The 27763-nt window shown below is 44.9% G+C and overlaps 1 protein-coding gene and 1 pseudogene across 1 annotated transcript; both read left to right on the top strand.

The window, feature by feature from the left end:
- Positions 1-1510: 1510 nt before the first annotated feature.
- On the top strand, positions 1511-27763 carry Lrrc31 (leucine rich repeat containing 31). The gene is given in 11 exon segments (XM_052180977.1): positions 1511-1632; positions 3022-3082; positions 11585-11592; positions 12811-12956; positions 16411-16482; positions 16485-16553; positions 17809-18030; positions 18905-19020; positions 19242-19304; positions 19306-19409; positions 27565-27763. Coding segments are annotated over 11 exon segments (1182 nt in total).
- On the top strand, positions 5443-7423 carry LOC127682460 (heat shock cognate 71 kDa protein-like; annotated as a pseudogene).

Here is a 27763-nt window from a genome sequence, read left to right as displayed (position 1 = left end):
GGGTGGGGAAGTGCAGTCTGAGGTCCCAGGGGCTGGGCCTGTAAGAAGGCTGGGGCTGTCTGGTTCTCAGACTCTCGGACACCCAGGTGCCACAGGGTGCGGTGGAAGAGCTGAGAACAGACTTGGGGCCCACTGGCTGGATCTAGCCGAGAGCCGAGAGGGAGAAGAGGGGGAACTCTGGCGAGTCCTGAGGGGGGAGCCATTGGCTTGTCGGTGGTGGTGGGTTTGGGCTTGGCTTGGGCTTGGTGGTTGCTGTGACTGGGATCGCTGAGAGGCCTTCTATGGGAGATTAGACAGCGGCTCTATAGCAAAGGCCTCCACAGCTCGCCACAGCAGATCCCGGTGAAAGGAGACAGCCCACTGTTTTAAGGCATTTATTGTCACAGCAGAAAGTGATGAGTAAAGCTGCACCCCACCTTCCCGGGGTCCCCGGAGGTTAAATACATTTTGCAGGGAGGAGTGTCAGGGAAGGAGAGTTTACTAGCTAAGTCCTCCAGGCCTTTAGTTAACCTCACTAAAATGGAGATCAGTCTTGAACCTGTGACCTGTGGTTCTGTCCTCTACATGTGGAGGGCTTGGGGCATTGCCCTTACGGGACTGAAGGCCACAAATCTATGGAGGGCTTTGGCCTCGTGTCTGGGAACAGTTCCTTCAGGGTCACCAGGGTTTCTAACCTTAACTCAACCAGGAACCAGGATACCTTTCTCAGCCCATCGCCCCACACCTTAATACAGGTGTTCTGACAAACACACAAATTTAAAGAATCAAAACTAGGACCCATATGCAAGAGAAAATAGCCTTGGTGATTCTGTATTATCTCATTCAGAATGGTTATTTCCAACCCCGTGCATTTGCTTCTATTTTCCTCACAGCTGTATAAAATGAAACATCAGGAAAACAAACGACTATTTAAACAAGGGAGCTAAGAGGCTCAATGGCAAGATCTCAAAAGGATGGCAAATGGCTAAGTGACATTTCTTAAAGTGTTCAGCATCATTAGCTATTGGAAAAAATGCAGATTAAAACCATTTTGAGATTTCATCTTACCCTAGTCAGAAAACAAATGACACAAATGCTGGTGTTGGTGCATGGATGAATGGATGTGTGCATGCATGGGTGCAGTGGGTGCGTGGGTGCATGGGGGTGTGGGGGCGTGGGTGCAGTGAGTGCATGGGTGCATGGGGGTGTGGGGGCGTGGGTGCATGGAAAGGGGAAATATCATTCCCTGTTGGTGGGAGTACATATGAGTGCAGCCGCTGTGGAGATCGTTGTGGAGAGTTCTCACGACACTGGAAATGGAACTACCACGGGACCCAGCTATACCTCTCCTCAGCTTAGAGCTAAGAGAGTCCTTATCCTACCGTAGAGACACTTCCCCATCCCGTTCACCGCTGCATTATTCATGCTAGCCAGAAGCAGCCAGCATGTTTGTCAACCCATGCATGGATAATGAAAACACAATGCCATGTATTGTAGAGACCATTTTCGGTGTACAGCTCAGTGGCGCTGGATGCACCCATCCCGCGGTGTCACGGATGGCCGGGTGGGCGGGGCTTTCTTCTCATCCCACCTCACAGCCCGAGTCTCCCCATTCACTTCTGTTTCTCCACCGCGATGGCTTCTTGGCTCCTGGTAAGCAGATCCTCCTGTTTGCATGCATTTGACTATTTCAGAAGCTTGATGTAAGTTGTCTCCTCGAGACCCCGCTTTGCTGTAACTGGCTCACGTCTCGGCAGCGTGTACTCAAGGCTCTCACCCCGTGCTTCCACGCAACAAGATTTCCTTTCTTCTTATTCTTTTTTAATTTTTTTCTTTATTGATATATTTTTTATTTACATTTCAAATGATTTCCCCTTTCTGGGTCCCCACTCCCCGCAAGTACCATCAGCCCCCTTCCCTCCTCCTGTTCCCCCATCCATCCCTTCCCACTTCCCTGTTCTGGAATTCCCCTATACTGCTACACTGAGTCTTTCCAGAACCAGGGGCCACTCCTCCATTCTTCTTGTACCTCATTTGATGTGTGGATTATGTTTTGGGTATTCCAGTTTTCTAGGTTAATATCCACTTATTAGTGAGTGCATACCATGATTGATCTTTTGAGTCTGGGTTACCTCACTTAGTATGATGCTCTCCAGCTCCATCCATTTGCCTAAGAATTTCATGAATTCATTGTTTCTAATGGTTGAATAGTACTCCATTGTGTATATATACCACATTTTTTGTATCCATTCCTCTTAATGGCCTATGTTTTGCAGAGGGGTAAATGCATCTCTCTTTGATAAGCAACAATAAAAACCGGATCAAAAACAAGCCCTGAGAAACACTCTCCAAAAAAAAATTTTTTTAATGTTCAGTCCAAAAGTAAGGACAGCGAAGACAATTAATTACTACTCACCTATCCAGAAGGAATCAAATAAAAGCAGCTTATATGAGAGAAGTAGATCAAATATTAATTCTTCTTTGGATTTCATGGAAAATAACTTTAGCCTACTAATAACATCTTAAACGTTAAAAGTTAGTGCTAAGTCAGCATTACCAAGCTGAAAGGGAGAACACAGCCTAATTCAGTCTTTGAAGACATATTTTTTTGAAGAAAAATAAATAAAACGTGAGTGTAGTGACTTCCTGCTCAAAAGACTGTGTGCTAAGATGCACTCAGATGCTGGCCCTTAACCCTTCGTGTGCCTCCTTCCCTGTATCGCCAGCTCTTGACTAGCTCAGTCCCTTTCCCATTGATTTCCTCTTCAGCTCACTGGCCTTCCTGGTTCCCTGCTGCCAGGTGTGCTTGTACCCAGCAAACAGCCTGGCAAGGCTCGCTAACTGGGTGGGGCCGATCAAATGCCTGAGCCTTGTGCATCTTCTGACAGGCTCGTGTTAATGGGTGGGGCTCCACTTGATCGAAGGCCTTTGCTCTGGAACACCACCAGACAATTTCTCCTGAAGACCTGGGGAGTTGGGGGAGTTGGAGTCAGTGCGCTCAGGAAGAGGGGGGAAAATATCACAAACCATTCTCTGAGCCAGCTCTCCAGAAGCGAGCCTGCGAGCCTGCGTAGAACTTCCAAAGGTGAAACCCTGCAGAGAGGCCTGGAGTCTTGGGCTGGGATTGCAAAACCACCGAAGAAAGGTTGTGGACGGGGGGGGGGGGGGGGGGGGGGGGGGGGGGGGGGGGGGGGGGGGGGATGGTGGCGCTGAGGGTGCAGGCTGTGGATGGATTTAGGCATCAGTCTCTGTAAAAGTCCTTCCTGCCTCTTTCTTATCCAACCCATGAGACTCTGACGAGCTCCGAGCTCCGGGGTGCCGTGGTCTGGGGCAATTGTCTGGTCCCTTTGATGTTTCTGGGTGTATGGGGCTAAGGGCTGCTCTAACCTAAAGTGAAGAAGCAAGCTGGGCGGGGTGTGGCAATGCACGCCTTTAATGGCAGCTCACAGGAGACAGGCAGGGGGAGCTTTCTGAGTTTGAGGCCAGCCAGGGCTACACAGTGAGATTCTGTCAGGAAAAATAAATGAAAACGAGAGAAGGAAAAGGAAATTGAAAAGAAAGGAGGGAGGGAGGGAAAGAGGGAGGGAGAGAGGGAGAGAGAGAGAGGGAGGGAGGGCAGATTGGTGGCCTCCCTCCCTCCAGATAGCCTCTGTAAGAGCACTTAAGAGCAGAAGTGTTTCTCAACCTTTGGGTCAAGACCCCTTTGGGGATCAAATGCCCTTTTCTCAGGGGTCACCTTAGACCATTGGAAAACACTAATGTTCACATTACTATTCATAACAGTAGCAAAATTCAGTTATGAAGCAGCAATAAAAATAACTTTATGGTTGTGGGTCACCCCAACATGAGGAACTATATTAAAGGGTCGCAGCATTAGGAAGGCTGAGAAACCATTGGTTTAAAGAGTTCCTTGTATAAAATGTTTCTCGGGCCATTCTACAACATAGTACCACAGAGAAGATATTTTACAAGGGGAGAAACACAGTGTTTTCAAAGGGCACCTAACAGGCTGTGAGTGGGTGGGGTGGATGGATACCTTTAATCCCAGCCCCAGGAGGCAGAAGCATAAAGATATCTACAGCTACATAGATATTCTTGTATGTTTTTTTTTCTACTGTGATACAGACACCTAAATACATTTTTGAAGAAACAGGAACAAATACAAGCTTACTTAGTATATTTTGAAATGCCATTTCTTTCTTTTCAGGTTCATGTCTCAACTTCCTAACCACCCGATACAGTTCTCTGTCCTTTCCCGGCCTCGTTGATCTGTGTAGTTAACTCCCAGCGACTGGTGCTCATTCACTGTGCAGAACCTGTCTCTAAGGAAGGCTTAATTCTCCCGGGGGTTCCTTTCCTCCTGTGTCCCCTCTCCCTGGTAGCCTGGTCCCATGTAATCCCTGAGGTGAAGGTTGCAATACCACTGAAGAGAAGAAGAGTGTCTTGTTCGCTACTGAACCTCTTCTGACTTGAACAGAAATTGCCTGACGGTCTTTTCTTTTATGTTTAAGAAATGAATCAATTTACTACCGGCATATATTTAAAGAGGTGTTGGGCTCAGGGACAAGAACAGTGAAGGTGTGAAAATGACAATGGGGACACAGAGAGGAAACCAGGCCAGCTCTAGAGACAGCTCTGTAAATGGCCAGCCCTATTTAGAGGCCTGGGGAAATCCTTCTGCACGATAGCTTTTACAAGGAAACTGTAATCAGATTGGACATTTAAAATGTATTGACACACTCGACTCCCTAGCCGAAGTGTTTAGTGATCTGTGTGTCACGCAGTATCGTGGGACAGACTGGCACACTGAAATCTGCCTTGTGTTTGTATCTGATACCCATCTACTGGTTCCTGGATGCTGGGTCATACACTGTTCCCATTTTTATATTAATTATTAACAACAATGAAAACAGAAGGGTTGAGAGTAGGGAAATAAGCCTTACAGGCTTGATGGTCTGTTTCTTCTCAGAAACCCTTGAAAACAGAAAGCACCAGAAAGCTGTTGAGTGTGGAAAAAGGCCGCACTCAACTTGACCATGGATGAAATGAGGCAAACTCATCAGCTGGAGAAGCGAAACCCCACGTGGTTTGAGGACAGACGTGCTAAGAATAGTGGGAGCTAAGGCTGGGGGAGAGAAGCAACCGGAAAACTAGTCAGAGAGCCATCTCACACAGCTGTGACACTCCACAAATCTATCAGTTGTTAGCAGGGGTCTCCATTACCCATTTGAAATGTGCTCCCATGATGCCTTGGGGTTCCCTTCTAATTCCCTCTCTCATTGCTCTTCAGTCATTTAAAACATAAATTCCTAGAACAGGGATTATAATAGTGAGCATGAATGTTGTGTCCCCCTCTCCGAAGTCATGTTCTATGCAGCTTCTGAAACACTGTCAGGGGGCATGAGCAGGGGGCAGCTCCCAGGGATCTGTTACCGGCAGAGCTGGGCCTACACGTAAGCAGCCATGTCTGAGGGACCTGCAGTTACCATTGATCATGGCACCACCACTGCGTGTGGGTGTCTTCCAGCCTAGCAGGATGGGAATAATTGTCAGTGACCAGGGCAAGTGAATCACGCCAAGTGCAATTGCTTTTACCGACACTGATTAACTGAGGATGCTATGAAAGACAAGGTTTTGATGAACCCCGCCAGCCCAGTTCTTGTTGCCAAATGTCTTGGATACACGTTTGATGATGCTGAGGTTTGATGACGCCGTCGTTCAGTCTGATATGAACCATTGGCTCTTCATGGTGGTGTGACGTAGGCAGGCCTAAGGTCCATGCAGAACACAAGGGGGAGACAAACTGTCTCTACACAGAGGAGGTGCCGTCCACGGTTCTGACAAAGACCGCAAAGATAAAGGAAACTGCAGAGACCTATCTTGGGAAGTCTGTTCCCAGTGCCATGGGCCCCGTGCCAGCTTCCTCCCATGACTCTCCATGAGAGACAACAAAAGATGCCGAAACCGTTGCTGGCCTCAGTGTGCTCAGAATGATCAGCGATCCAGCTGCCGCTGCTATTGCTTATGACTTAGATAGGAAGGCTGGGCTGAAAGGAATGTGCTGATGTTTTATTTGGAGGTGGTACTTTTGATATATTGGTCCTCACTATTAAGGATGGAGCTTTTGAAGTCTGCAGACAGAGACACATACTTGGGTGGAGAAAACTTGGACAACCAAAAGGTCAACCATTTTATTGTTGAGTTTAAACAGAAGCCCAAGAAGCACATTAGTGAGATCAGAGAGCAGGCCATCTCTACACACGGCTCGTGCTTGGACCAAGCACGCCCTCTCCTCTAACACCCAGGCCAGGACTGGCGTGGGTTCTCTCTGTGAGGAAACTGACTTCCATACCTCCATGACCCATGCTGGAGTTGAAGAGTAGAATGCTGGTCTGTTCCATGGCACCGAGAACCCTGTAGAAGAGGCCATAAAGACGCCAAACTAGACAAGTCACAATCCACAATACTGCCCTGGTGGGTGTTCCGCAAGATGGCTTCAGTGGAACAGAACTGAATGCAAGTATTAACTTGAAGCTGTTGCTTACAGCGCAACTGTCCAGGAGGCCATTGTATTTGGAGACGAGTCTAATTCATCTCCAATGGTCAGGATCCTGAATGCTCAGGATTTGGTGCTCTTGGATGTCACACCCTTTCAGTACAGTGATTTGGGTTGGCATACATAGTTTCTTCGTGTCTGCAGTACACATGTCCAAGCCCTTCTGGCTTTTGTCCCCTTGGTACTAACACAACCCCCTATCAAACACATTCCCGCCCTTCTTACCGAGCAGACCCAGACCTTCACCACAGACTCTGACAAGCAGCCAGGCGTGCTCATGACAATGAAAGAGCCACAACCCAGGGCAACAGCCTGCTTGGAAAATCTGAAGTCACAGGCACACCGCGCGCGCGCGCGCACACACACACCCTGTGGTGTTCCTCAGAATAAAGCCATTGTAGATGCTGACGCCAATGGCATCCTCGGTGTTTCTGCTGTGGATAAAGTTACACAAAAGAAGGGCAAGGTCACCATCACCAATGGCAGGGGATGCTTGGGCTGCAGGGATATAGAACTCACGGTCCAGGAAGCTGAGGAGGACAAAGATGAACACATGAAGCGGAGAGATAAGGTATTCTCCTGGAATTCAATGGAGTCTTACGCCTTTAACATGAAGGCAACAACTGAGGATGAGAAATGTCAAGGCAAGATCAAGGATGACATCAAGAAGAAGATTCCAGACTAATGCGATGAAATCATCAGTGGGTAAGAATCCGCCTGCAGATAGGGAAGGAGCCGGATGCCAGCAGAAAGTCTGCAACTCCTGCATCCCCGAGCTGCACCAGAGTGCTGGTGGCAGGCCAGGAGGAGTGCCTGGGGCATCCCCTGGTGGGAGCTGCCGCTTCTGCTCCTGCTTCTTCAGGACCCACCCTCAAAGAGGTTGGCTAAGTCACGTCCAAGTGGAGACAGCACTGCTCCACTGGAAAACATTTGAAGAATTAACAAGTTCTGTGGCTGCTTTAAGTTAGGCAATAGATTACTGGACATTGTCAGTACTTGGTCTGAGTACATGGTCTCAGTACTTGGTCTGAGTACATGGTCTCAGTACTTGGTCTGAGTACATGGTCTCAGTACTTGGTCTGAATACATGGTCTCAGTACTTGACCATGAAGCATGGAGAGGAAAGAACGCCATGCTTTATAAATACGGTATCACAAGTGGAAAGGCCAACGTCCAAAATAAGACTATTACAATTGGCCCTATAAAACACTATCAGGTTAAATATTTTGATTATGTTTTATTATAGTTATTTGTTGATTTGTGTGTGCATGTGTGTGTATGCATGTGTGAGTATGAGTGTGTGTGTGTGTGTATCTGCACTTGAACTCGTGTGATAAACTATGGCTGTCATAGGACAACTATGTGGATCCTAAGACCAAACTCAATAATTGTCTTAACCTGGTGAGCTTTTAATGGCCCTATTTGTTTGGGGGTTTAGTTTAGTTTAGTTTAGTTTTTTTTTTAATGTTTAATACATTTATTTGTGTGGGGGAGGGAGGAGCTTAGTGTACGCCACGCCCATTTGTGGAGGTCAGAGGACAACTTGGGAGTCAGCTCTCCTCCTCCACCATGCAGGCCCTGGGATTGAGCTTGGCTTCTCAGCCTTGACAGCAATCACCTTCACCTACTGAGCCATCTCACCAGCCCATTGGTCATTTTTTTAAAGATTTGGTCATATGTAGTCCAGGATGGCCTTCAACTTGTAATGTAGCTGAAGATGGACCTTGACTTCTGTTCTTCCTATCTTCACCTTATTTGGAGAGAACAGGTATGTTACAGGTATGTTAGAGGTATGCACTGCCACTGTTACAGGAGAGTACAGGTATGTTAGAGGTATGCACTGCCACTGTTACAGGAGAATACAGGTATGTTACAGGTATGTTACAGGTATGCACTGCCACTGTTACAGGACAGTACAGGTATGTTAGAGGTATGCACTGCCACTGTTACAGGAGAGTACAGGTATGTTACAGGTATGTTACAGGTATGCACTGCCACTGTTACAGGACAGTACAGGTATGTTACAGGTATGTTACAGGTATGCACTGTCACACTCAGCTTTTTTTTTCATTGGGTGGGGAAGGGAAGAGAGATAATAAATGTGCTTAAATCATTTTACAACATCCATACAAACATGCAAAAATCGAATCGTACAGAGTTCCTGCGGCCACCTACCATTAGCAACTATCAGCTCAAATTACAGCGTTTTGCTGTTGTTTGTGAGTAGCCCATATTTCTATAGGATTGTTGGCATCAAATACCAAATACAATTGTTTTCCCAGCGTATGAGTTAAATATACTTTAAACGTTTTTCTCAAGAGAGAGACAGCTAATGTGCTGCTGCTTTGACAAGGATGCTGCCTGTCAGAGGCTTGCTCATGTGAGTTCTCGAGTGTGTGCTGGGCTCCTAAAAAGCCTGCGGGGAGTCCCAGCAGCTGTACTAGGAGGTCATCCCTGCCGTGCGTGCGGCCGCCACTGACGGTCCAACTCACACCCAGCCGAGGTCCAACGCTGCTTCTTCATAGAGCTCGTGGTCCCACCCGACTCTCACACCTGCCTCCTGAGCTCCACTGCTCTCCTGGGTCCCCTTGTCACTTGCTGGGCCAGCTGTCCCACTTGCTCACTCCTCTCCCACACTGGGGTTGCTTCCTTGCCAGTCCTCCCTCCCTCTGCCTTTAAACAGGATGCTTTTATCACCCGTCTGCTTACATACCTTCGCTAAGTTTCTCTTGCCTTGGAGAGAAAGTCTGTACACCCAGGCATGGACTTCCCACAGACCGCATAGCTGACTCCAGGATTCCTGCCCTTCCCTGGACTCCCGACAGCCTCCTGTACTCCCAACTGGTTAATTTGCTTGAAATTTCGGGACTTGTCCTGTCCTTGCAAGCAAGTAGCACGTGGCCAGAAACACCCTTCCTCAGGACACTCCCCTTCACTCACTTCGGAGACATCGCCACTTGGTGGATCCCACTTACATTTTTAAGAGAGCAACCCTGATAGCCTTTGGGCCTGCAAGATGGCTCAGCAGGCAAAGGCCCTTGTCGAAACATCACGTCCCAGGACTCACTCAGCAACAGGACAGAGAACCGGCTCCCACAAATTGTCCTTTGATTTCTATATGTGTTGCCGCTGACACAGAGTCCCCCTCTCCCGAGTAAGTAAATAAATAAATGCAAGAAAATAAAACAAAACAAAAGCCTACCACATTTTTGAGAGCCGTCCGCCAGGCCAGTGTCACTGTCTCTGGGCTTCTCGTTGCTAACAGGTGCTTTCTGCCTGTGAACTGCTTTCTTTTGTGTTCATCTCTGTGGTGGTTTGAATATGCTTGACTCATGGGAAGTGGGCCACCATTAGGAGGTGTGGCCTTGTAGGAATGGGTGTGGCCTTGATGGAGGAGGTGTGTCACTGGGTAGGCGGGCCTTGAAGTCTCCTAGTGCCAGCTCTGCGCGGTACGGAGAAGAGTCTCCTCTTGGCTGCTTCAGATAAAGATGTAAAACTCTTAGCTCCTCTCCAGCACGGAGTCGGCTTGCCCACTGTCGCGCCTCCCACCTTGATGATAATGGACTGAACCTCTGACGCTGTAAAGCAGCCCCAATGTTGTTCTTTTTAGGGGCTGCCTTGGTCAAGGTGGTGTCTCTTTGCAACAATAAAACCCTGACTAAGACAGCGTCCGGTAGCTCAGTCTTTGAGCTCAGGAGCATGTGCTCTTGCTTCCCTGAACTGTATGTCCTGTTACCAACAAACACCGGTGCTCCACGAAAGCCCCAGGGTTCCTGGCTGTGAAGAAGTAAGAAAACAAAGAGATTTAATGTGTAAGGGAGCATCTGGGGAAGGCACTGCAGAGCGGCCAAACACACCCTGAGAACTTCCAGCTTTATTCAGGATAAACCACAAGGAAACGGTCCCCAGTGGTCTGTCACCGGACACAGGCCCCTCTGTTTTACACACTAATGTAAGAGATATGTTTTAGGAAGGGACCATAGACGAAACCAAGTAGAAATGCACACCGTGCTGAGATGGCAAAGACTGCTCATAAAGATGCACTCATTTTAATGTTTTAATAAATATTTATCATGTTGAATTATTTGGCAATTAAGGAACTATGAAGACAATATAAATTATTTTTTTCATTGAACAGATATTTACCAAGTGCCTCTCAGGTCCCCTGTCCCCTTATTTTGTTCCAGAGGAACAAGTCAGGCATGAACTGTGTTCCGTAGGTGAGGAAGCCCAGGTCTGAGGAAAGTAGATTAAGGTGAGCTGAATCTACCTGACTGACTTGCGATTTGAACCGGTTCTTCCAACAGAGCTGCCTCAGGGGCCTCTGATACCCACGGGTCTACTGGACTGAGAAGAAATTTGTAAATCTGTTAGTTCAGAGGTCATTGTTGGATAGGTGACTATGTCAGCCTGAGGTAAAGGGCAAACTGGTGTTTGTAGCTTAGAGGCTGGACTGGTAACACACAAAGTGATCCTTCCAGATATCTGACAGTAAAGGGAAAAAAGATTGGCAGAGAAGTACCTCGAGGGGACAGACAGACAGACAGACAGACAGACAAGAAAGGCAGAAAGACAGACAGATGGATAGAAAGAAAGAATGAAAGACAAGAAAGACAAAGACAGACAAGAAAAACAGACAGACAGGAAAGGCAGAAAGACAGACAGAAAGATGGATAGAAAGAAAGTATGAAAGATAAATACAAAGAAAGAAGGAAAGAAAGAATGAAGGAAAGAATAGAAAGGGGAAAGAAAGAAAAAGAAAGGAACGAAGGAGGAAAGAAAGAAGAAAGAAAAGGCAGACAGACAACTTTGGTAAGGTTGGAATTTATAAGCATGATTATAAGTTGGACCCAAAATGAAGCAAACCAAACCAAACTCATACACGTAAGATAATAAAAATAAATACATCTTTAAAAAACACTGGAGAAAGCAACAAAATGTAATGTGGAGAACTACTTTAAGGCCCAGGAGTTGCACCCACAAATACATATAACACACAGAGGACATCTGGGTTCAGATGCTGGCTCCACTTGTGCTGCTAAATGTTAGTCCCCTGGGCCCCGAGGCTCTGAAAGAATTTGCCTGAGCTTTCTGGATTAGGTTTGGGTAAGATGGTCCGCGTTTACTGGCACAGTAGATACACAGGTGCCCTCTGCTCCCTGCCCCATGCAAACCTGAAATTGTTTGATGGATTATACGCGATCATGAGATATACTAAAAACAATTCCTTGTTTATCTAAAAATCTGAGTTGGCTGGGTGTGTGTTTTTCCTAGGTCTCTCAGTTCTACCAGCCCTCCCCCAAATACCTCGACTCCAATGAGCCTTGATAAAACTTAACATTCCATAGGGAAAATGTGAAACGATGTGTGGTGCTGCCCCCTACTGGTAGCCTATGGCAACACCATCACTTTAATAGAAGTCTGTCACCTGATTGATGGTCTGTTGTTGGGTTTTTTGTTGTTTTGTGATGTTTTGTTTAACAGAACATGGGAGCATAGACACACAGCTAAGTGGAGTTTGGTTACCTTGACTCCTTTAAAATAAACTTATGATCACGTTAGTTCTCACTAGCACCAAATACATCTCTCCCTAACTACGTGCCTTTGCAACTTTTGTGTTTTAAGACATGGTCCTGCTATGCAATCCCAGCTGCCACAGAACTAACTAGAGACCAAAGTTGTCTCAAACTCTTGGTAATCCTCCAGGCTCATCCTTCCAAGCAATAGGATTACAGATATATGCCACCATACCTGGCTGCTCTTAAAGCTTTTTTGCTAGGGTGAGTAAAAATATCTGTACATTTATGACTTAAAATGTGCACAGGATTTCAGTATGCTATACCTATTTCTTTAAAAATTGTACATTTTCACTCAACAGAGGCCACCATCATGTTCTTTTGTTATGATTGTAGTATGGGTTGGTTTTGGGAGTTACCTCCATTGCATTGGCCAGAGAGGGACAAACGGTCTTCAAACAGCACGACTTTGAAATGCTAGACTAATGACATGCAAGCTGTTCAGTGCACAACTCAGTACGGAAGCTGAGGAGCCCAGGGCTGGCCAGGAGAAGAAAGCCCCTGACTGCCTCTGGCTGTAGGGTGCAGAGTCTCAACACCTGATAGCCAGAACAGGGGCCAGTGGTTAGTCCAGGGCCCCATCTCCCACCTTGGGGGCTTCTTAAGGCACCTCAAGGCTGTGACCTGTCTCTTTCCCCACCTTATCATGGGTGTTTATATTTTTAACTGTTGTTAAGAGCAAATTCTCTGTTTTTATAGAGCTATACCTCTTGACTTAGAAATAGACCTGAAATCCAATATGGGAGAAGGTGACTGGTTCCGGAAGAAACTGTGCAGAAGGACGGCTGACACAGGTCTAGACTTGAACAGTAATGGACTAACAGCAGTGGATGCGAAGGAAGCTGGTCTGTATGGTGAATGCAAGGTCTTTATATGGAAAGATGAGTCAAAACCTACACTAAAGTGAGGTCCTAGTCACTCAGGAGGCGGCAGTGCCACTATTTATTTAAAAAGCAAACACTGTTAATTAAAGTCCTGATCTCTTAGTCTCTCAGTCAGGAGAGAGAATGTGCCTGGCTTTCTCGGAGTCCTGGCTCGCACCCTAGCTCTGTACACACCTGTGTCACCACATTTGGGAGAACTACCAGATCACAAGTTCACAGTCACCCTTGGCTATGTAGGAGGTTTCAAGCTGGCCTGGGTGGGACCCATGAGCTCACTATTGTGAAACAAAACAGAAACAAAACAAAACTAATAAGAATCTAGTTTGATGCATTGGTCTTGAAAGTATTGACCGTTGCTGGATTGTTCCTTGTTTTACAGCCAAAGGCACTGTTTCTTTGAACAACTAAAAGCTTCCTGTGGTTGCTTCCCTTAAAAAAAAAAAAAGTTAATTGGTTTTCCTGAAGCTTCACAGCTTTGGCTTGAGCTTAGGGCATCAATTCACTTGTTTTCTTCCTGAGCAATTTCACCAACCTGGGCGGCTGCATCTTGTTCTTTGAGATAAAATCTGTTCCCGAGGATTATAAACTCACTAGTCCAATGCATGAGATGGAGCCCTACAGAACTTAAAGCCGTATTGCCTTGTTCAGAATTGTGGAACAAAAAAGTGTAACTTCCTGCAATTATTGCTTACATCTTTTACAAGCAAAAGTAACAAAGTTTGTTGCCAGTTCCAGCAATTAGTGCTTACCTCTTTAACAAGCAAAAGTAGCAATGCTTGTTGCCCCTCCCCTCCCCCATACGGCTCTTGTATTCTGCTTCTCGGAGACCTTAAAATGAGCCCCTGATGAGACTGCATGTGTCTGCCAATAGAGAGATACAGAAGTGCATTCTAACTAGGCATCCTCATCTTGGTCTTAATCTATATGGGTCTTAATCTATAGCCTGTGTGGAGCCAGAAATATCCAAGGACAATGTGGTTTGGCCTCGTGAGGTCTCAGCTCACTCATACATGACGGGTGGATTCTAGCCTATCCTGTCACAGTGGCAGGGAGGTACTCCTTTGAGCTAGCACACCAGGCCCTTCTCCCTGGCTGTGATGACATACTGTGACCAAGCAGCTTACAGGAGCAAGAGTCTGTTTTAGGCTTCTGGCTCCACAGGCTTAGAGTGTGTAACTGTGGGGTGGAGGTAGCGGGCAGCAGGGAGACAATGGGGGCTGAGACAGCAGCCAAGAGCACACATCTCCAACCAACAGGACGCAGAGAGTGTACGCTGAACCGGTGTAGCTTTTCCACACCTCAAAGCCTGCCCCAGTGACACGCTTCCTTCATCAAGTCTCCCCAGTCAGGGCCACTAACAGATAACCAAGGATTCGAATGCCAAAGACTTACGACATCTTATTCAAACTACTACAGCCACTAATTACACTCAGAAAGGTTCCACCTTCATGAATTAATTACCCGATAAAGATCTTTTTTCCTCTTTTGTAAAAGTTTTATGTCATAATTTTATTTTGCATGCCTGTATGTATGTGCACCGTGTGTCGAGTGCCATCAGTGCCAGAGAAGGACACTGGATCCCTCGAATGGGAGTTACACATGGCCGTGAGCCACCATATGGGTGCTGGGAACTGAACCTGTGTCCTCTGGAAGAGCAGCCAGGACTCTTAACTACTGAACCATCTCCCCCACCCAAGATCCTGTCTCTTAACACCATTACATTGGAGATTAGCTTTCAAGGCTTGCACAGAGTAGGAGAAGAAACTCAGATATTTAGACCATAGGACTATTTTAATTCATTAAAATTAATTTTAATTAAAATCTATGTCATTATGAGACAGGACTATTTAAAAACGTTTTTAAGTTACATTAATTAATTAGCGTATTGTGTGTGTGTATGTGCGTGTGCCTGCCACATCTCATGTGTATCAGTCAGAAGCCACTTGAGAAAGTCAGTTCTCTCTCTCTATGACACAGGGGCTCAGGGTCAAACTCAGGTCTTCAGGCTGAGTGGACAAGTGTCCTTACCCACAGGGCCATCTCTCCAGCCCTAGAATCCAGCCACCTCTTCACAGGAAACTATAAGCTCAAGCTTTAGGGATCAAAGTCACCTGGGCTTCTGGGAGCAAAGCCAAACATTCTGGAGCCTTAGGTCCTGTGTCCCAGCCAGTCCTCAGGGGACTCTGGTGGAAGCTGGTTTTACCACTGACCTGTGTTTTGAGTGCAGTAGTCACATCTAGTTTATGAAGTTACCAACAGGAAGGAGGCTTGACTTCCTTTATGAATTCAAAGGAACATGGGAATGAAAGCAGGTAGCAGCAGGCAGCTCAGTGGTTAGCGTCAGAGAGCAAGGCTCCTTTTCTTTTCCTGTGTTGTTTGTTGCTGCTGTTGTTGTTATTGCTGTTGTTGTTGCTGTGGGATGTAGTCAGTGGTTTATCCTTTATAAAGTCTGGTCGTGGTGAACGGGATATAGTGGCGGAAGTGATTTGCTAGAAAGAGGTTTTTGCTGGAGCTGTGGTTTCAGAATTGGTGACTCCAGACTATCTGACCTGAAGCCACAGAAGCCCTCTGTGCAGCTGTCTAGGCTGATAATCTTTTAAAACTCAGGATGGGCCCCTGCAGCCTGCAAGCACTCCTGCCTCCTCCACGTGGCCACCTCTACCCTTGCTGTTCCTAAAGATAAAGACGCCTTTTGAGAATTTTTCCACAGAGGGTAGCTTTACTTTTTGAACAAGCTCCAATAGAGGCTCAGAAAGGTTTGTTCACAAAACTTCCACAATGCTGTCTAAGTATTAAAACAGTGCTGGGTGTGGTGAAGACACATATCCTGACCCTCTGCAGGCAGAGGCCGGTGGATTTCTGCGATACCCAGTAATTTACAGGCCAGCCAGGGCTGCACAGTGAGATCCTGTCTCAAAATTAATAATATTCAATAAATGTAAGGGAGTGATGGCTGGGAAGGGAGGGTCAAGATGAGAAAGACAATGTGCAGACAGTCTCAGTCTCTGTTGACCTGGCCCTGGCGCATTCTCCGGGGTCCAGTCTGAAAGCCCATTAGAGAGAAGTCTGCGCAGAACAGTAACAGCTCTAGTGATGGCAGGAGGAGCAGAGTTGCCCATTCTGTCACACAGCTCAATAATGGCATAGAGAGTTCTAGAGACTCCTGTGAAAATATCTCTCTGTTACAGAGTGCTTTTTTTACAGAAATAGAAAATATCGCAAGAAACAGGAAATGCAAATGGGGTAATTTCCTCACTTGTGAGCAAGAGACCCCTGCTTTCCTAACTGTCAGCGTGCCTGCCCACTGCGGTTTCATATAATCCCACACAGGCCCTGAGCTCATCACAAATCACCAATCACACACGCACAGGTCTGCATCTTCTTCTGCCCACTTCATTTCTGCCTCTCCCCTCAGACCTGGAAGAACCAGACGTCTCCTGGGATGATTTTGCCAGCGGGACCCTCCACTCTCTCCCTCAGCAAATGCATCTGTTAGCAAGTTAAAGGTCCTGAGGCTGAGTAGCTGCAGACTTACCCCTGAGGACGTTCAAACACTGGGTGTGGCAACTCCTCCCCTCAAACATGACTGCTCTTTCTATATCAGCTTGAAAAATAAGCATAGACGAGCTGGGGAGATGGCTCACCTCATAAGAAGCTTCTCTTGTAAACATGAACTTCGGAATGTATGTAAGCTGAATACATACGTTCATGAATATGGCAACACAGACTGAGAATCTCAGGGCCCCGGAGGCAGAACCAGGCGGATCCCTGGGCCCTGCTAGCCAGCCAGCCCACCCAGCAAGCTCCAGGCCAATAAACAAACAAACAAACCGAGGCGGACAGAGGCACCTGAAGTACCAAACCAGAGGCTATTCTATAGCTCCCTGTGTATGTGCACAACTGTGCAGACATACATACAGGTATACACACACACACACATACACACACACACATTAAAAGTTTAGACACAAAAATAGAAAACATGTCTTCCCTCGAAGTATCTTTCCAAGCTGATCCCTCTATGACAGATGGTCAAGGTTGTCTCTTCCAGTGTGGATGACCAGGTGCATTCTGGGAAATGGTGTTCCTGTGAGGCGTTGAGTGACTGTTCAAACGCCTTGTGCTTTGGCCTCCAGCTTGTGCTGAGCACTGTGGGTAAGGATGGGGACAGAACAGAGCTGACCAGGCACCTGTCTGAAGGGCTCTTCAGTGCCGCCATTGTACAGCCAGCTCTCGTTGGGTCTTACGACTTCATCTATAAACCAGACGAACTGGAGTAGATGTTAATCTGTTTTAAACTCCAAAATAATACTTCCTTCACTTTTCTAACCTACCTTTTAAAATTCATGAAACACCGGGTGGTGGTGGCGCATGCCTGTAATCTCAGCACTCTGGGAGGCAGAGACAGGCGAATTTCTGAGTTCGAGGCCAGCCTGGTTTACAGAGTGAGTTCCAGGACAGCCAAGGCTACACAGAGAAACCCTGTCTCAAAAAAAAAAAAAAAAATCCAAAAAACAAAAACAAAAACAAAATCATGAAAATGGGGGGCGTTTTTTTAAAACTAAAAGTTGTCTTAACTCTCAACTGCAACTAAAGCCTCAATGTAATTAAGTTAAATTACACACTGAAAAAAAAAAAAGAAAGAAAAAAAACTGTGAAAACTCCTATTTTCCCTAAGTGCTTACCCAACTATTGTTAGGGGCAGTGTCTGCCCCACCTTCTATCGCCCCAACTACTGGCTGTTCTGATTGTGAATGACGTCTCTGCCTTTCGGAGCCAGCACCCGTTGAATCACGGGGACATTTTGTAATAGGAGGCGCTCTTGAAATGATACCTGACCTTGAAGAACTGAGTTTATCCTGGAACGGCAACGTCGGAGGAAAGTTGCCCCAGATTCTCTGCACATTCCAACGAGGGAGCAAGATTCGAACACTTGAACTTGTACACGGTGTCCTCACATCACAGGACGGAGTGTTTGTGGATAAGTGGAGTTGGAAGAATTTGTCCCAGAAAGAACATAGGAAAGATGCCTGTAGTGAGTTTTCTGTAAGCTGTGTTTTTCCTCCCAGCCCCAAGCTCCCGGAAGTAACGGCTCTGAGACACAAATGTATTTATAAATACCTAGGCCATATAGTGAGACATGTTCCCTGGTTTGTAATTTAATAATCCCATTATTCTATTCATGACTGTTTACCTGGTCCTCAGTTACACATGAACATCTTCTATGTCTGGGGCCCTAATCCTCCGTGCTTGGCCCTATCCCAGAATCCTTTCTGTCTACCGGATGTCCGACCTTCTATTCTACCCTTTCCTACAGGCCATAGTTGTTGATTTTTAATTAACAAGTGATGCAACCATATACTACACAAGAGACTCTCTCTCTCTTCCTCTCTCTCTCCCTCCCTGCCCTTCCCCTTTCCCCTCCCTCTCTTCCCTCCCCTCCCTTTCCCCCTTCCACTATCGCTGTTGAAGGTGTCAGCTCTGTTTTGTGCTCAGTGCTAGGAAGGTGCTGATATTGATAAAACCAATAATGACAGCTTCAGAGACATCTAGGGTGAAGACTTCGTGTCCGTGTAGAGTAGCTTATTATAGGGGGTGACACTGTCTTCCCTGTGACTTTCAGAGCCTTCAACATTCTTCTTACTGGCAGCCTGAGTAAATCTAAGGTTTTTGCTCAATAGTAGTTGGCTGCATAGTCAAGTGTCCTCATAGACAAGAGTTAGCGGCAGCCATATTGGTATGTTAGAGCGAGCTCGTGAGGTCATTGTTGGGTCTGTTGAGGACCCCTGCCCCCTTGGCTTTGCCAGGAGGGCATGCTCACTTGCCCCTCTCCTGCCCTCCCTTCCTGCACTCTTTCCCTCCCACTCACAATACGAATTTCAGGCCCTGGGTTGGGACCTGCTTTGTAGATGCTGCCTTTGCATCCTTGGGTGTGCTGAGGATTCTGGACCTCTCCTGCGACAAGGAACTGGGTGGAGGCTTTGAGGATGCACCTGTTCAGCTGGCTACACAGTTCCTTGCTTTGGCCATCTAGTCTACAGAGAGGTTTGGGAATAGAGAAACCTGGGGAAGACCTGGAGGAAGACTGATTTGGTAGCAGTATGGTCTGTGTGCAAGTTCCAGGGAGGGTGGTGTCATACAATGAGTTTGGTAGACACCAGGTCAGGAGGCCTGTGGGAGCCAGATGCTCCCACGACTGTGAAATGATGCTTCATACATGTCACAGGTGATATTTCAACAGCTCAGGTTGTCCCTTTACTCTCCAATCTGGAAGAACTGGATTTGTCACCCAACAGAGATGTGGGCGGCCGGCTCCTCAGAGAACCTACTCAGCAGGCTGTGGTTTTTACCAGCACTGAAGTCCTTGCTGATTAACAGAAGTGTTTTACAAAGTGAGACTTTCACAGCCCCTTGGTAAGAGAGCTTCCCAGCTCCCAGCAGACACTGCCCGGTGATGAGAGAGAATCCCAACCCCCACCAATCATTCCAAGATTAAGATGCAGAAAAGTTACTAAGGACTATTTGTTTGACATTTTTGTTTGTTTTTCCAGGAAATATATCCTCTTAAAAGTGACCTTAAAGTCATATAAATGACAGTGGCATTTATTTTACTTTTATTATTTATTTGAGACAGAGTCTCATATATGGCCCAGGCTGGCCTTGAACTTACTATTTAACTGACAATGACTTTGAACTTGTCCTCCTGCCTCTGCTGCGCCCTAACCTATCTGTACCCTAAGTTTTGAGTAGTATTTACCTTTATATTAAGCCAACACGAGAAGTCTATGTCTGGTAACTTGTAATTTTGCTGAGAGGGAATGTGAACTGAGGTTGCTATGAGTCGGGGGGGGGGGGGAGGGTGGAATGAGAGAGTTACTCATGTCTGCACTTAGCTGACCACCCGGCAGTCATTCCCCACAGGACTTAATGCTCTCTTAGGAATCCTAAGGGCATTTATCCTAGGCTATATCATGGTCCACTGGATCTAGAATTTTTTCCTATCATGGCTGGCAAGTGAAGGGAGGTGCTTAGTGGTGACAGGACATTGTGGAATTTCCCCAAATGAACTTTATGCATTCAGTACCGGGGTCCACAGCACCATCATTCATTGATTCAGAGGGAGACTTAAGTCTCAGACTCAAGTACTCATAGCAAAGATTTATTACAGGGAGATATGATCAGGAATAAGGAAAAACTTCAAGAATAAGGGAAAATAAGATCAGGAAAGAAAAACTTTTTTGAGGCAAAGCCCTAAGGATACCAAGAGCAATCTCCCAAAAGTTCTCTCTCAATGGAGTGGCACAGGCACATTTAACTACTCCAGCAAAGAGTTGTCACCATGTGTGAAATATTTTCCTAGTTTAGCTCACCCGAACCGGCAAGCCCATGGCTTCAGACGTACAGATGTCCCATCCCTAGAACATTTGAGAATTCCAGACTCACAGAGGGAAAACTAGGATGTCATAATTTATATTATTATTACAAACAGGTTAGGCACAGAAAGCTACTCTTGTTAGTTAGGGATCTGTGAAAGTGCTTCCTAACCCCAGGTTCTCTGGGTAGCATCCAAGGGCCAGGTCAGCCTTTCTGATCAGTCATTGGCCTTTCTAGGGCAATAGTCTCAGTCTTGTTGTGCTAACTCTGTTATGATTTCAATGGGCAATGTCTCCCCACATTTCACACGTGGAAGGATTGATTCCCACTGGAGTGGAATCCCCAGGTATCTGGGTTCTGGGGACTCTTCCTTTACCAATGCAGGAGCCATGATAGACTCGGAGCTGAGTAGGCTCTTTATTTGTAATGGCGGGATCTGTGGGAGGCGTGGCCCCGCCAGAGGAAGGTATCCGGGTCAGGACCCTGATAGCCATATCTTATCCTCTGTTCCCTGTGCTCCTCCTCTCCTTCCTCTCCTTGGCTGTTAGGAGGTGCACTGCTCTGCGCCATTGCGCACTCTCTGTGTCACTGAAGCCTGAGGTTACAGAGCCAAGGCTTTGCTCCTTTGCTTTCCTTTGGTTGTTTTGTCTTGTCTATGACACAAGGTCACACTGTAACTCAAACAGAACTCAGACTATCCACTCTTCAGCAGGTCCCCCTGCGTGGTGGCATGGTAGGCGGGCACCACCATACCCAGCCTTTGGAGGCATTTTGTCACAGCAACAGAATGTGTGAGATACAGTGCCAAAGGTGTGGCCCCATGGCACCCAGCCCACAGAGACGGGACCCCCATCCAGTGCCATAAGGCTGCACGTAGCAGGAAGCGTCTTCCTCCTTCAGTTAACCCTCCCTGGAAACACTCTCACAGGCACACCAGAAGTGGGTTTCCATGGTGACTCTTGGATAATGGTGAAAACAGCCCTGCTTTTAACCTTCGTGTATATATATTATGCATTAAATCTTCCTTTAACATTGTACCCACAATTATTGTGTTAGGTGCAATGTGTGCTTTGAGTTTTAATAAAGTTTCTTTTACGAAAGAGGGTGCCCTTGCATTTGGAGCATAGATGTTCAGGATTGATAGTTCTTGTTGTATTTTTCCTTTGACCAGCAAGAAGTGTCCCTCAGAGTCTCTTTTGATGACTTTGGGTTGAAAGTCAATTTTATCTGATATTAAAATGGCTACTCCAGCTTGTTTCCTGAGACCATTTGCTTGTAAAATTGTCTTCCAGCCTTTTACTCTAAGGTAGTGTTTGTCTTTGACCTGAGGTGTGTTTCCTGTAAGCAGCAAAATGTAGGGTCCTGTTTACGTATCCAGTCAGTTAGTCTGTGTCTTTTTATTGGGGCATTAAGTCCATTGATGTTAAGAGAGTAGGTGTTGGAGAGGGTGTGGAGAAAGAGGAATACTCCTCCACTGCTGGTGGGGTTGCAAATTGGTACAACCACTCTGGAAATCAGTCTGGCGGTTCCTCAGAAAACTGGGCACCTCACTTCCAGAAGATCCTGCTATACCACTCCTGGGCATATACCCAGAGGATTCCCCACCATGTAATAAGGATACATGCTCTACTATGTTCATAGCAGCCCTATTTATAATTGCCAAATGCTGGAAAGAACCCAGGTATCCCTCAACAGAAGAGTGGATGCAAAAAATGTGGTATATCTACACAATGGAGTACTATTCAGCCATTAGAAACAATGAATTCATGAAATTCTTAGGCAAATGGATGGAGCTAGAGAACATCATACTAAGTGAGGTAACCCAGACTCAAAAGGTGAATCATGGTATGCACTCACTAGTAAGTGGATATTAACCTAGAAAACTGGAATACCCAAAACATAATCCACACATCAAATGAGGTACAAGAAGAAAGGAGGAGTGGCCCCTTGTTCTGGAAAGACTCAGTGAAGCAGTATTCGGCAAAACCAGAACGGGGAAGTGGGAAGGGGTGGGTGGGAGGACAGGGGAAGAGAAGGGGGCTTACGGGACTTTCGGGGAGTGGGGAGCTAGAAAAGGGGAAATCATTTGAAATGTAAATAAATCATATCGAATAAAAAAAATAAAAAAAAAAAAACAAACAAACCATTGTACCATGGGCCAGACAGAGCTGTAATTAATGAAACAAATGTACCCTATTAGTAGACATAAGTGGTTATTTTCTAGTATTAATAAGAATCACTCACTCCAAGTTCTAAGAAGTCTATGTTTAGAGAGCTCTGGCTCTCCTCTGCCCACACATATGTGGTCTCTGCTGTGTACTTCTTCACACCCTGTCCCAGCAGCCCATCTATATCCCATGCTACAGATCGTTCAGGCTTGATATGTTTAGCATAGGGCCTATAGTGTCTAAGGATGTGCCTGACAGTATCTGTGAAGGCCTTGAAGTTCATTACAGTTACTCAGTGCAGGGTTGTTTGATCCACTTCCTGACTACAGCACACCTGCCATCAGATCTCCTGAATCCCATGTGGCGCTGGTTCTTGTGGCCCATGTGACCATAAGTTCTCCAAAATGTCATCTTTTTTTACTTCCTCTTCTGTAAAACAGTAAAAATTGTGGCACCCCTGTGTGCATCATGAGGTTGTCAGAACCTTATGTTTCCTACACAAACAGTTCTGAGAAAGCACCTGGCTCACAGTACTCAACAAATGTTCCCTGTTAATATTATCGAGAGTCTGTAAATTCCGTTTAAAACAAATTGGGTTTCATCAGTTTACAGATGGGCAGTGTACTTCCTATAGTGTCTCAGGACTACATGGACCCCATGTTGCTGAATGTCTCTCTCTCCAGCACGGACAGATTCTTTCTGATCCTTTCCTGATTCTCATCTCTGGAATGTCTGACTTTCAGTGTCTGTGCTTTCCTGGTAGTTCCCACAACTTAGAGGTCTGTGTAACTGTTTGACACAGTCGCGACCTAAACTAGGAGCCTCTTCATAGCCTTTGTCAACATTTATAATTAAGGCAAAGTATGTGCTGCCTGCCTGGAATCCCAATACCCGGAGGTGGAGGCAGGAGGACCGAAAGACTGGGGCCAGCCTGGGCTGTAAGCAAGTACCTGTGTCAAGGATGAGATCTAGGGAGTGTTTTAACTTTTGAACTCAGGAGCAAGGACACAGGCTTACAGGCCCACAGGAGGAACAAACTCCAACCAGAGACAACAATACCAACTAGCACCAGAGATAACCAGATGGCGAAAGGCAAGCACAAGAACCCTCCCAACAGAAACCAAGGACACATGGCAACATCAGAACCCAGTTCTCCCACCACAGCAAGTCCCGGATACCCCAACACACCGGAAAAGCAAGAGTTCAATTTAAAATAGTATCTCATGATGCTGATAGAGGGCTTCAAGAAAGACTTAAATAACTTTCTTAAAGAAATACAGGAGAACATTGATCAATAGGTAAAAACCCTTAAAGAGGAAATACAAAAATCCCTTAAAGAAATACAGGAGATCATGGGTCAACAGGCAGAAGTCCTTAAAGAAGAAACTCAAAAATCCCTTAAAGAATTACAGGAAAACACAAACAATCAAGTGAAGGAACAGAACAAAACCATCCAGGATCTAAAAGTGGACATCAAAACAATAAAGAAATCACAAAGTGAGACATCTCTGGAGATTGAGAACCTTAGAAAGAATTCAGGAGTCATAGATGCAAGCATCAACAACAGAATACAAGAGATAGAAGAAAGAATCTCAGGTGCTGAAGATATCATAGAAAACATTGACTCAACAATCAAAGAAAATGCAAAATGCATAAAGCTGGTAACCCAAAATATCCAAAAAATCCAGGGCACAATAAGAAGACCAAACCTAAGGATTATAGGTAGAGAAGAGAGTGACGATTTACAACTTAAAGCGCCAGTAAATATCTTCAACAAAATAATAGAAGAAAACTTCCCTAACCTAGAGAAAGAGATGCCCATGAACATACAAGAAACCTTCAGAACTCCAAACAGGCTGGACTAGACCATAAAGTCCCCCAGGCACATAATAATCAAAACACCAAATGCACTAAACAAAGAAAGAATATTAAAAGTAGTAAGGGGAAAAGGGCCAGTAACTTATAAAGGCAGACTTATCAGAATCACACCAGACTTCTCACCAGAGATGATGAAAGCTAGAAGATCCTGGGCAGAACTCATACAGACCCTAAGAAAACACAAATGCCAGCCCAGGCTACTATACCCAGCAAAACTCTCAATCATCATAGATGAAGAAACCAAGATATTCCATGATAAAACCAAATTTACACAATATCTGTCCACAAATCCAGCCCTACAAAGGATAATTGATGGAAAATGCCAACACAAGGAGGGAAACTACATTCTAGAAAAAGCAAGAAAGTAATCTTCTTCCAACAAACCCAAAAGAAGATACCCACACAAACATAAAAATAACATCAAAAATAACAGGAAGCAACAATCCCTATTATCTCTTAACAACAATGGACTCAACTCTCCAATAAAAAGACAGACTAACGAAATATTTCTCATGTAAATCTTCAATTTTATCAGAAAATGTAATTCCCCTTTTAATGAATTTAGTAATTTTTATGTCTACCATTTTATCTGCATTATTTTTCATGATAATCTTCAATTTTAATATGTCTTTCTATATACTTCCTCTATTTTATCAGAAATGTTTTCAATGTAAATCTTTGATTTTATCACAAATGTTTCTAATTCCACCTTCAATTAATTTAGAGAGGTTTTTTTTTTTTTGTTTTGTTTTTTTGTTTTTTTGTTTTTTTGTTTTTTTTTTTTTGATTTAGTTTTTCCGAGACAGGGTTTCTCTGTGTAGCCATGGCTGTCCTGGAACTCCCTCTGTAGACCAGGCTGGCCTCGAACTCAGAAATCCGCCTGCCTCTGCCTCCCAGAGTGCTGGGATTACAGGCGTGCGCCACCACCGCCCGGCCTAGAGAGAGTTTTTATATCTACCATTTTATATGTAAAATTTTCCATGAAATAGTCAATTTTAACGTATTTTTCTATATGTTTCTTGAATTTTACCAGAAATATTTTCCATGTAAATCTTCAATGTTATCTGAAAATGTTTATAATTCCACCTTCAATCAACTTAGAATTATCTTTATGCCTATCATTTTATCTATATATTTTCCATGATAATTTTTAATTTTAACATGTTTTTCTATATTTTTCAATTTTATCAGAAATATTTTCCATGTAAATCTTCAAGTTTATCAGAAAATGTTTATAATTCCACTTTCAATCAACTTAGGAATACTTTTATACCTACCTTTATTATATCTATATAAAATTTTCCATAATAATCTTCAGTTCTAACATGTTTTTGTACATTTTCTACAATTTTATCAGAAATATTTTCCATGTAAATCTTCAATTCTATCGTAAATGTTTCTATCCCATATTTCAATTAATTTAGCAATGTTTTACATGTCTACCACTTTACTCTTTAATTTTCCATGAAAATTGTCAATTTTAACATGTTTATCTGATTTTCCATGTAAATCTTTAATTTTATCATAAAGTGTTTTTATTTACCTTTACTTCCCTTTTCAATAAATAAAAACAATTGAAAAATGAAAAAAAATAAAAAGAATGAGATCTAGGGGCTGGAGAGATGGCTCAATGATTAAAAGCACTGACTGTTCTTCTGAAGGTCCTGAATACAAATCCCAGCAACGACATGGTGGCTCACAACCATTCAAAATGAGATCTGATGCCCTCTTCTGGTGTGTCTGAAGACAGCTACAGTGTACTTACATATAATAAATAAATAAATCTTATATAAAAAAGAATGAGATCTAATTCATGCACTTATTTGTATGGTTGTGTAATGTTCCTACCTAACGCATTCTTTACTTTTGGTTATTACTAAGTAAGCAAATAAGTAGGCTTCTCACAGGAGTCCATAATTCATCACTTAGGTAAACACACAAAATGAGACATTTTACACTCAATGTTCTTTTGGAAAAATTACAGAAGATACACTAAGTTTGGGACCAATATGATGTTTCATAAATATACCTCCTAATTGGGAAAATTGCTCTAGAGAGACAGATTCTTCTACTTCTAGCTGTATAATCAATTAAGAATAGGGAAACTATTACACAAATCACATCATTCATGTGATTGTACTGGTCAACCTGATATAAATTCTATATCACTTTTATAGGAAAAATAGAAAATTTGACTTCTCTTTATTATAGGCCTCTGTTCCTAGAGTGGGTGAGAGTTCTCCTTGAACAATATTATTCTTTATTTTAAAAAAGCAGAACAATTAAATCTGCTTATTGTGCTTGGGAATAAGTTCTTATGATTAATTTTAACTTAGGAGCCAACTGAGAACTAATTAGCATTTAAAAACTGTGCAGAATATGCTAGTTCTTTCTTTGTGCCTTAGTAACTTTTCTATTGCTTTGAAGAGACACCATGGCCAAGGCAACTTTGTAAAAGAAACCATTTAATTTGGGGCTTGCTTATGGTTAGAGGATGACTCGGTGCCCATCATACACGGCGTTGGAGCCGGCTGCAGCAGCAGGCAGGCGTGGTGCTGGGGCAGTAGCTGAGACCTTACATCTGATCTAGAAGCACCAGGCAGAGAGCAAGATTTTTGAAATCTCAAAGCCCACCCCCAGAGACACAGATCTGTAAAAAAAGGCCACACCCCCAACCCTTCTGGAAACCAGTTCCACCCGCTGGGAACCAAACTTTTGAATATACGAGCTGAGGAGCTGAGCCGATTCTCAGTCAAGCCACGGCATCGTGCCTGGTTAATTGTATGAAATAAACACAAATACAGCTTGCTGTTTTTGAGTTGCAGAGAAGCTTGGCCCCATCTCTGAATTAGAACTGGGGCCACACACGGTTGTGGCCCATAGGTGCCAGTCAAGTCACACCCTGGAAATTCTGACCCGCTCTCCAAGTACTCCTTTCTCTGTAAGTACAAAGAAAATCAAAAAGATCCTAGCTGATGGTGAATACCATTTAATCAAGTTTGGCTTTCTAATGTTGCCAGTAGTGTCCCAAGCCCAACCTTTTCAGCCCTGGGTCTAGTAATATATTGTCCCGGCTCTCTTTGCACAGATATAGTGTATGGTCTCTCATGGGATTCGAGTCACTGATGGTCTTAGCTTTACAATTTTAGCGGAAGCCTCCGTGTACCCCCCCCTGCTCTGGAGATACTCAACATTTCCTGGAAAAAGTGTGTTGGTGGGAACCTAGAGCTGCTTCAGCAAACACTAAAGTTGTCAAGGTCGCTTCGAGTGCTACGTCTGAACAGCTGTTGCCTGGTAACAGAGGGTGAGGTGCTCCTGGGTTTGGGTGTTCCCTCCATATCGGCTTAG

The sequence above is a fragment of the Apodemus sylvaticus genome, chromosome 4, assembly GCF_947179515.1.
Source record: "Apodemus sylvaticus chromosome 4, mApoSyl1.1, whole genome shotgun sequence".
NCBI lineage: Eukaryota > Metazoa > Chordata > Mammalia > Rodentia > Muridae > Apodemus > Apodemus sylvaticus.
Note: the sequence above shows the minus strand (reverse complement) of the source record. Positions and strands in the feature narration are given on the sequence as shown.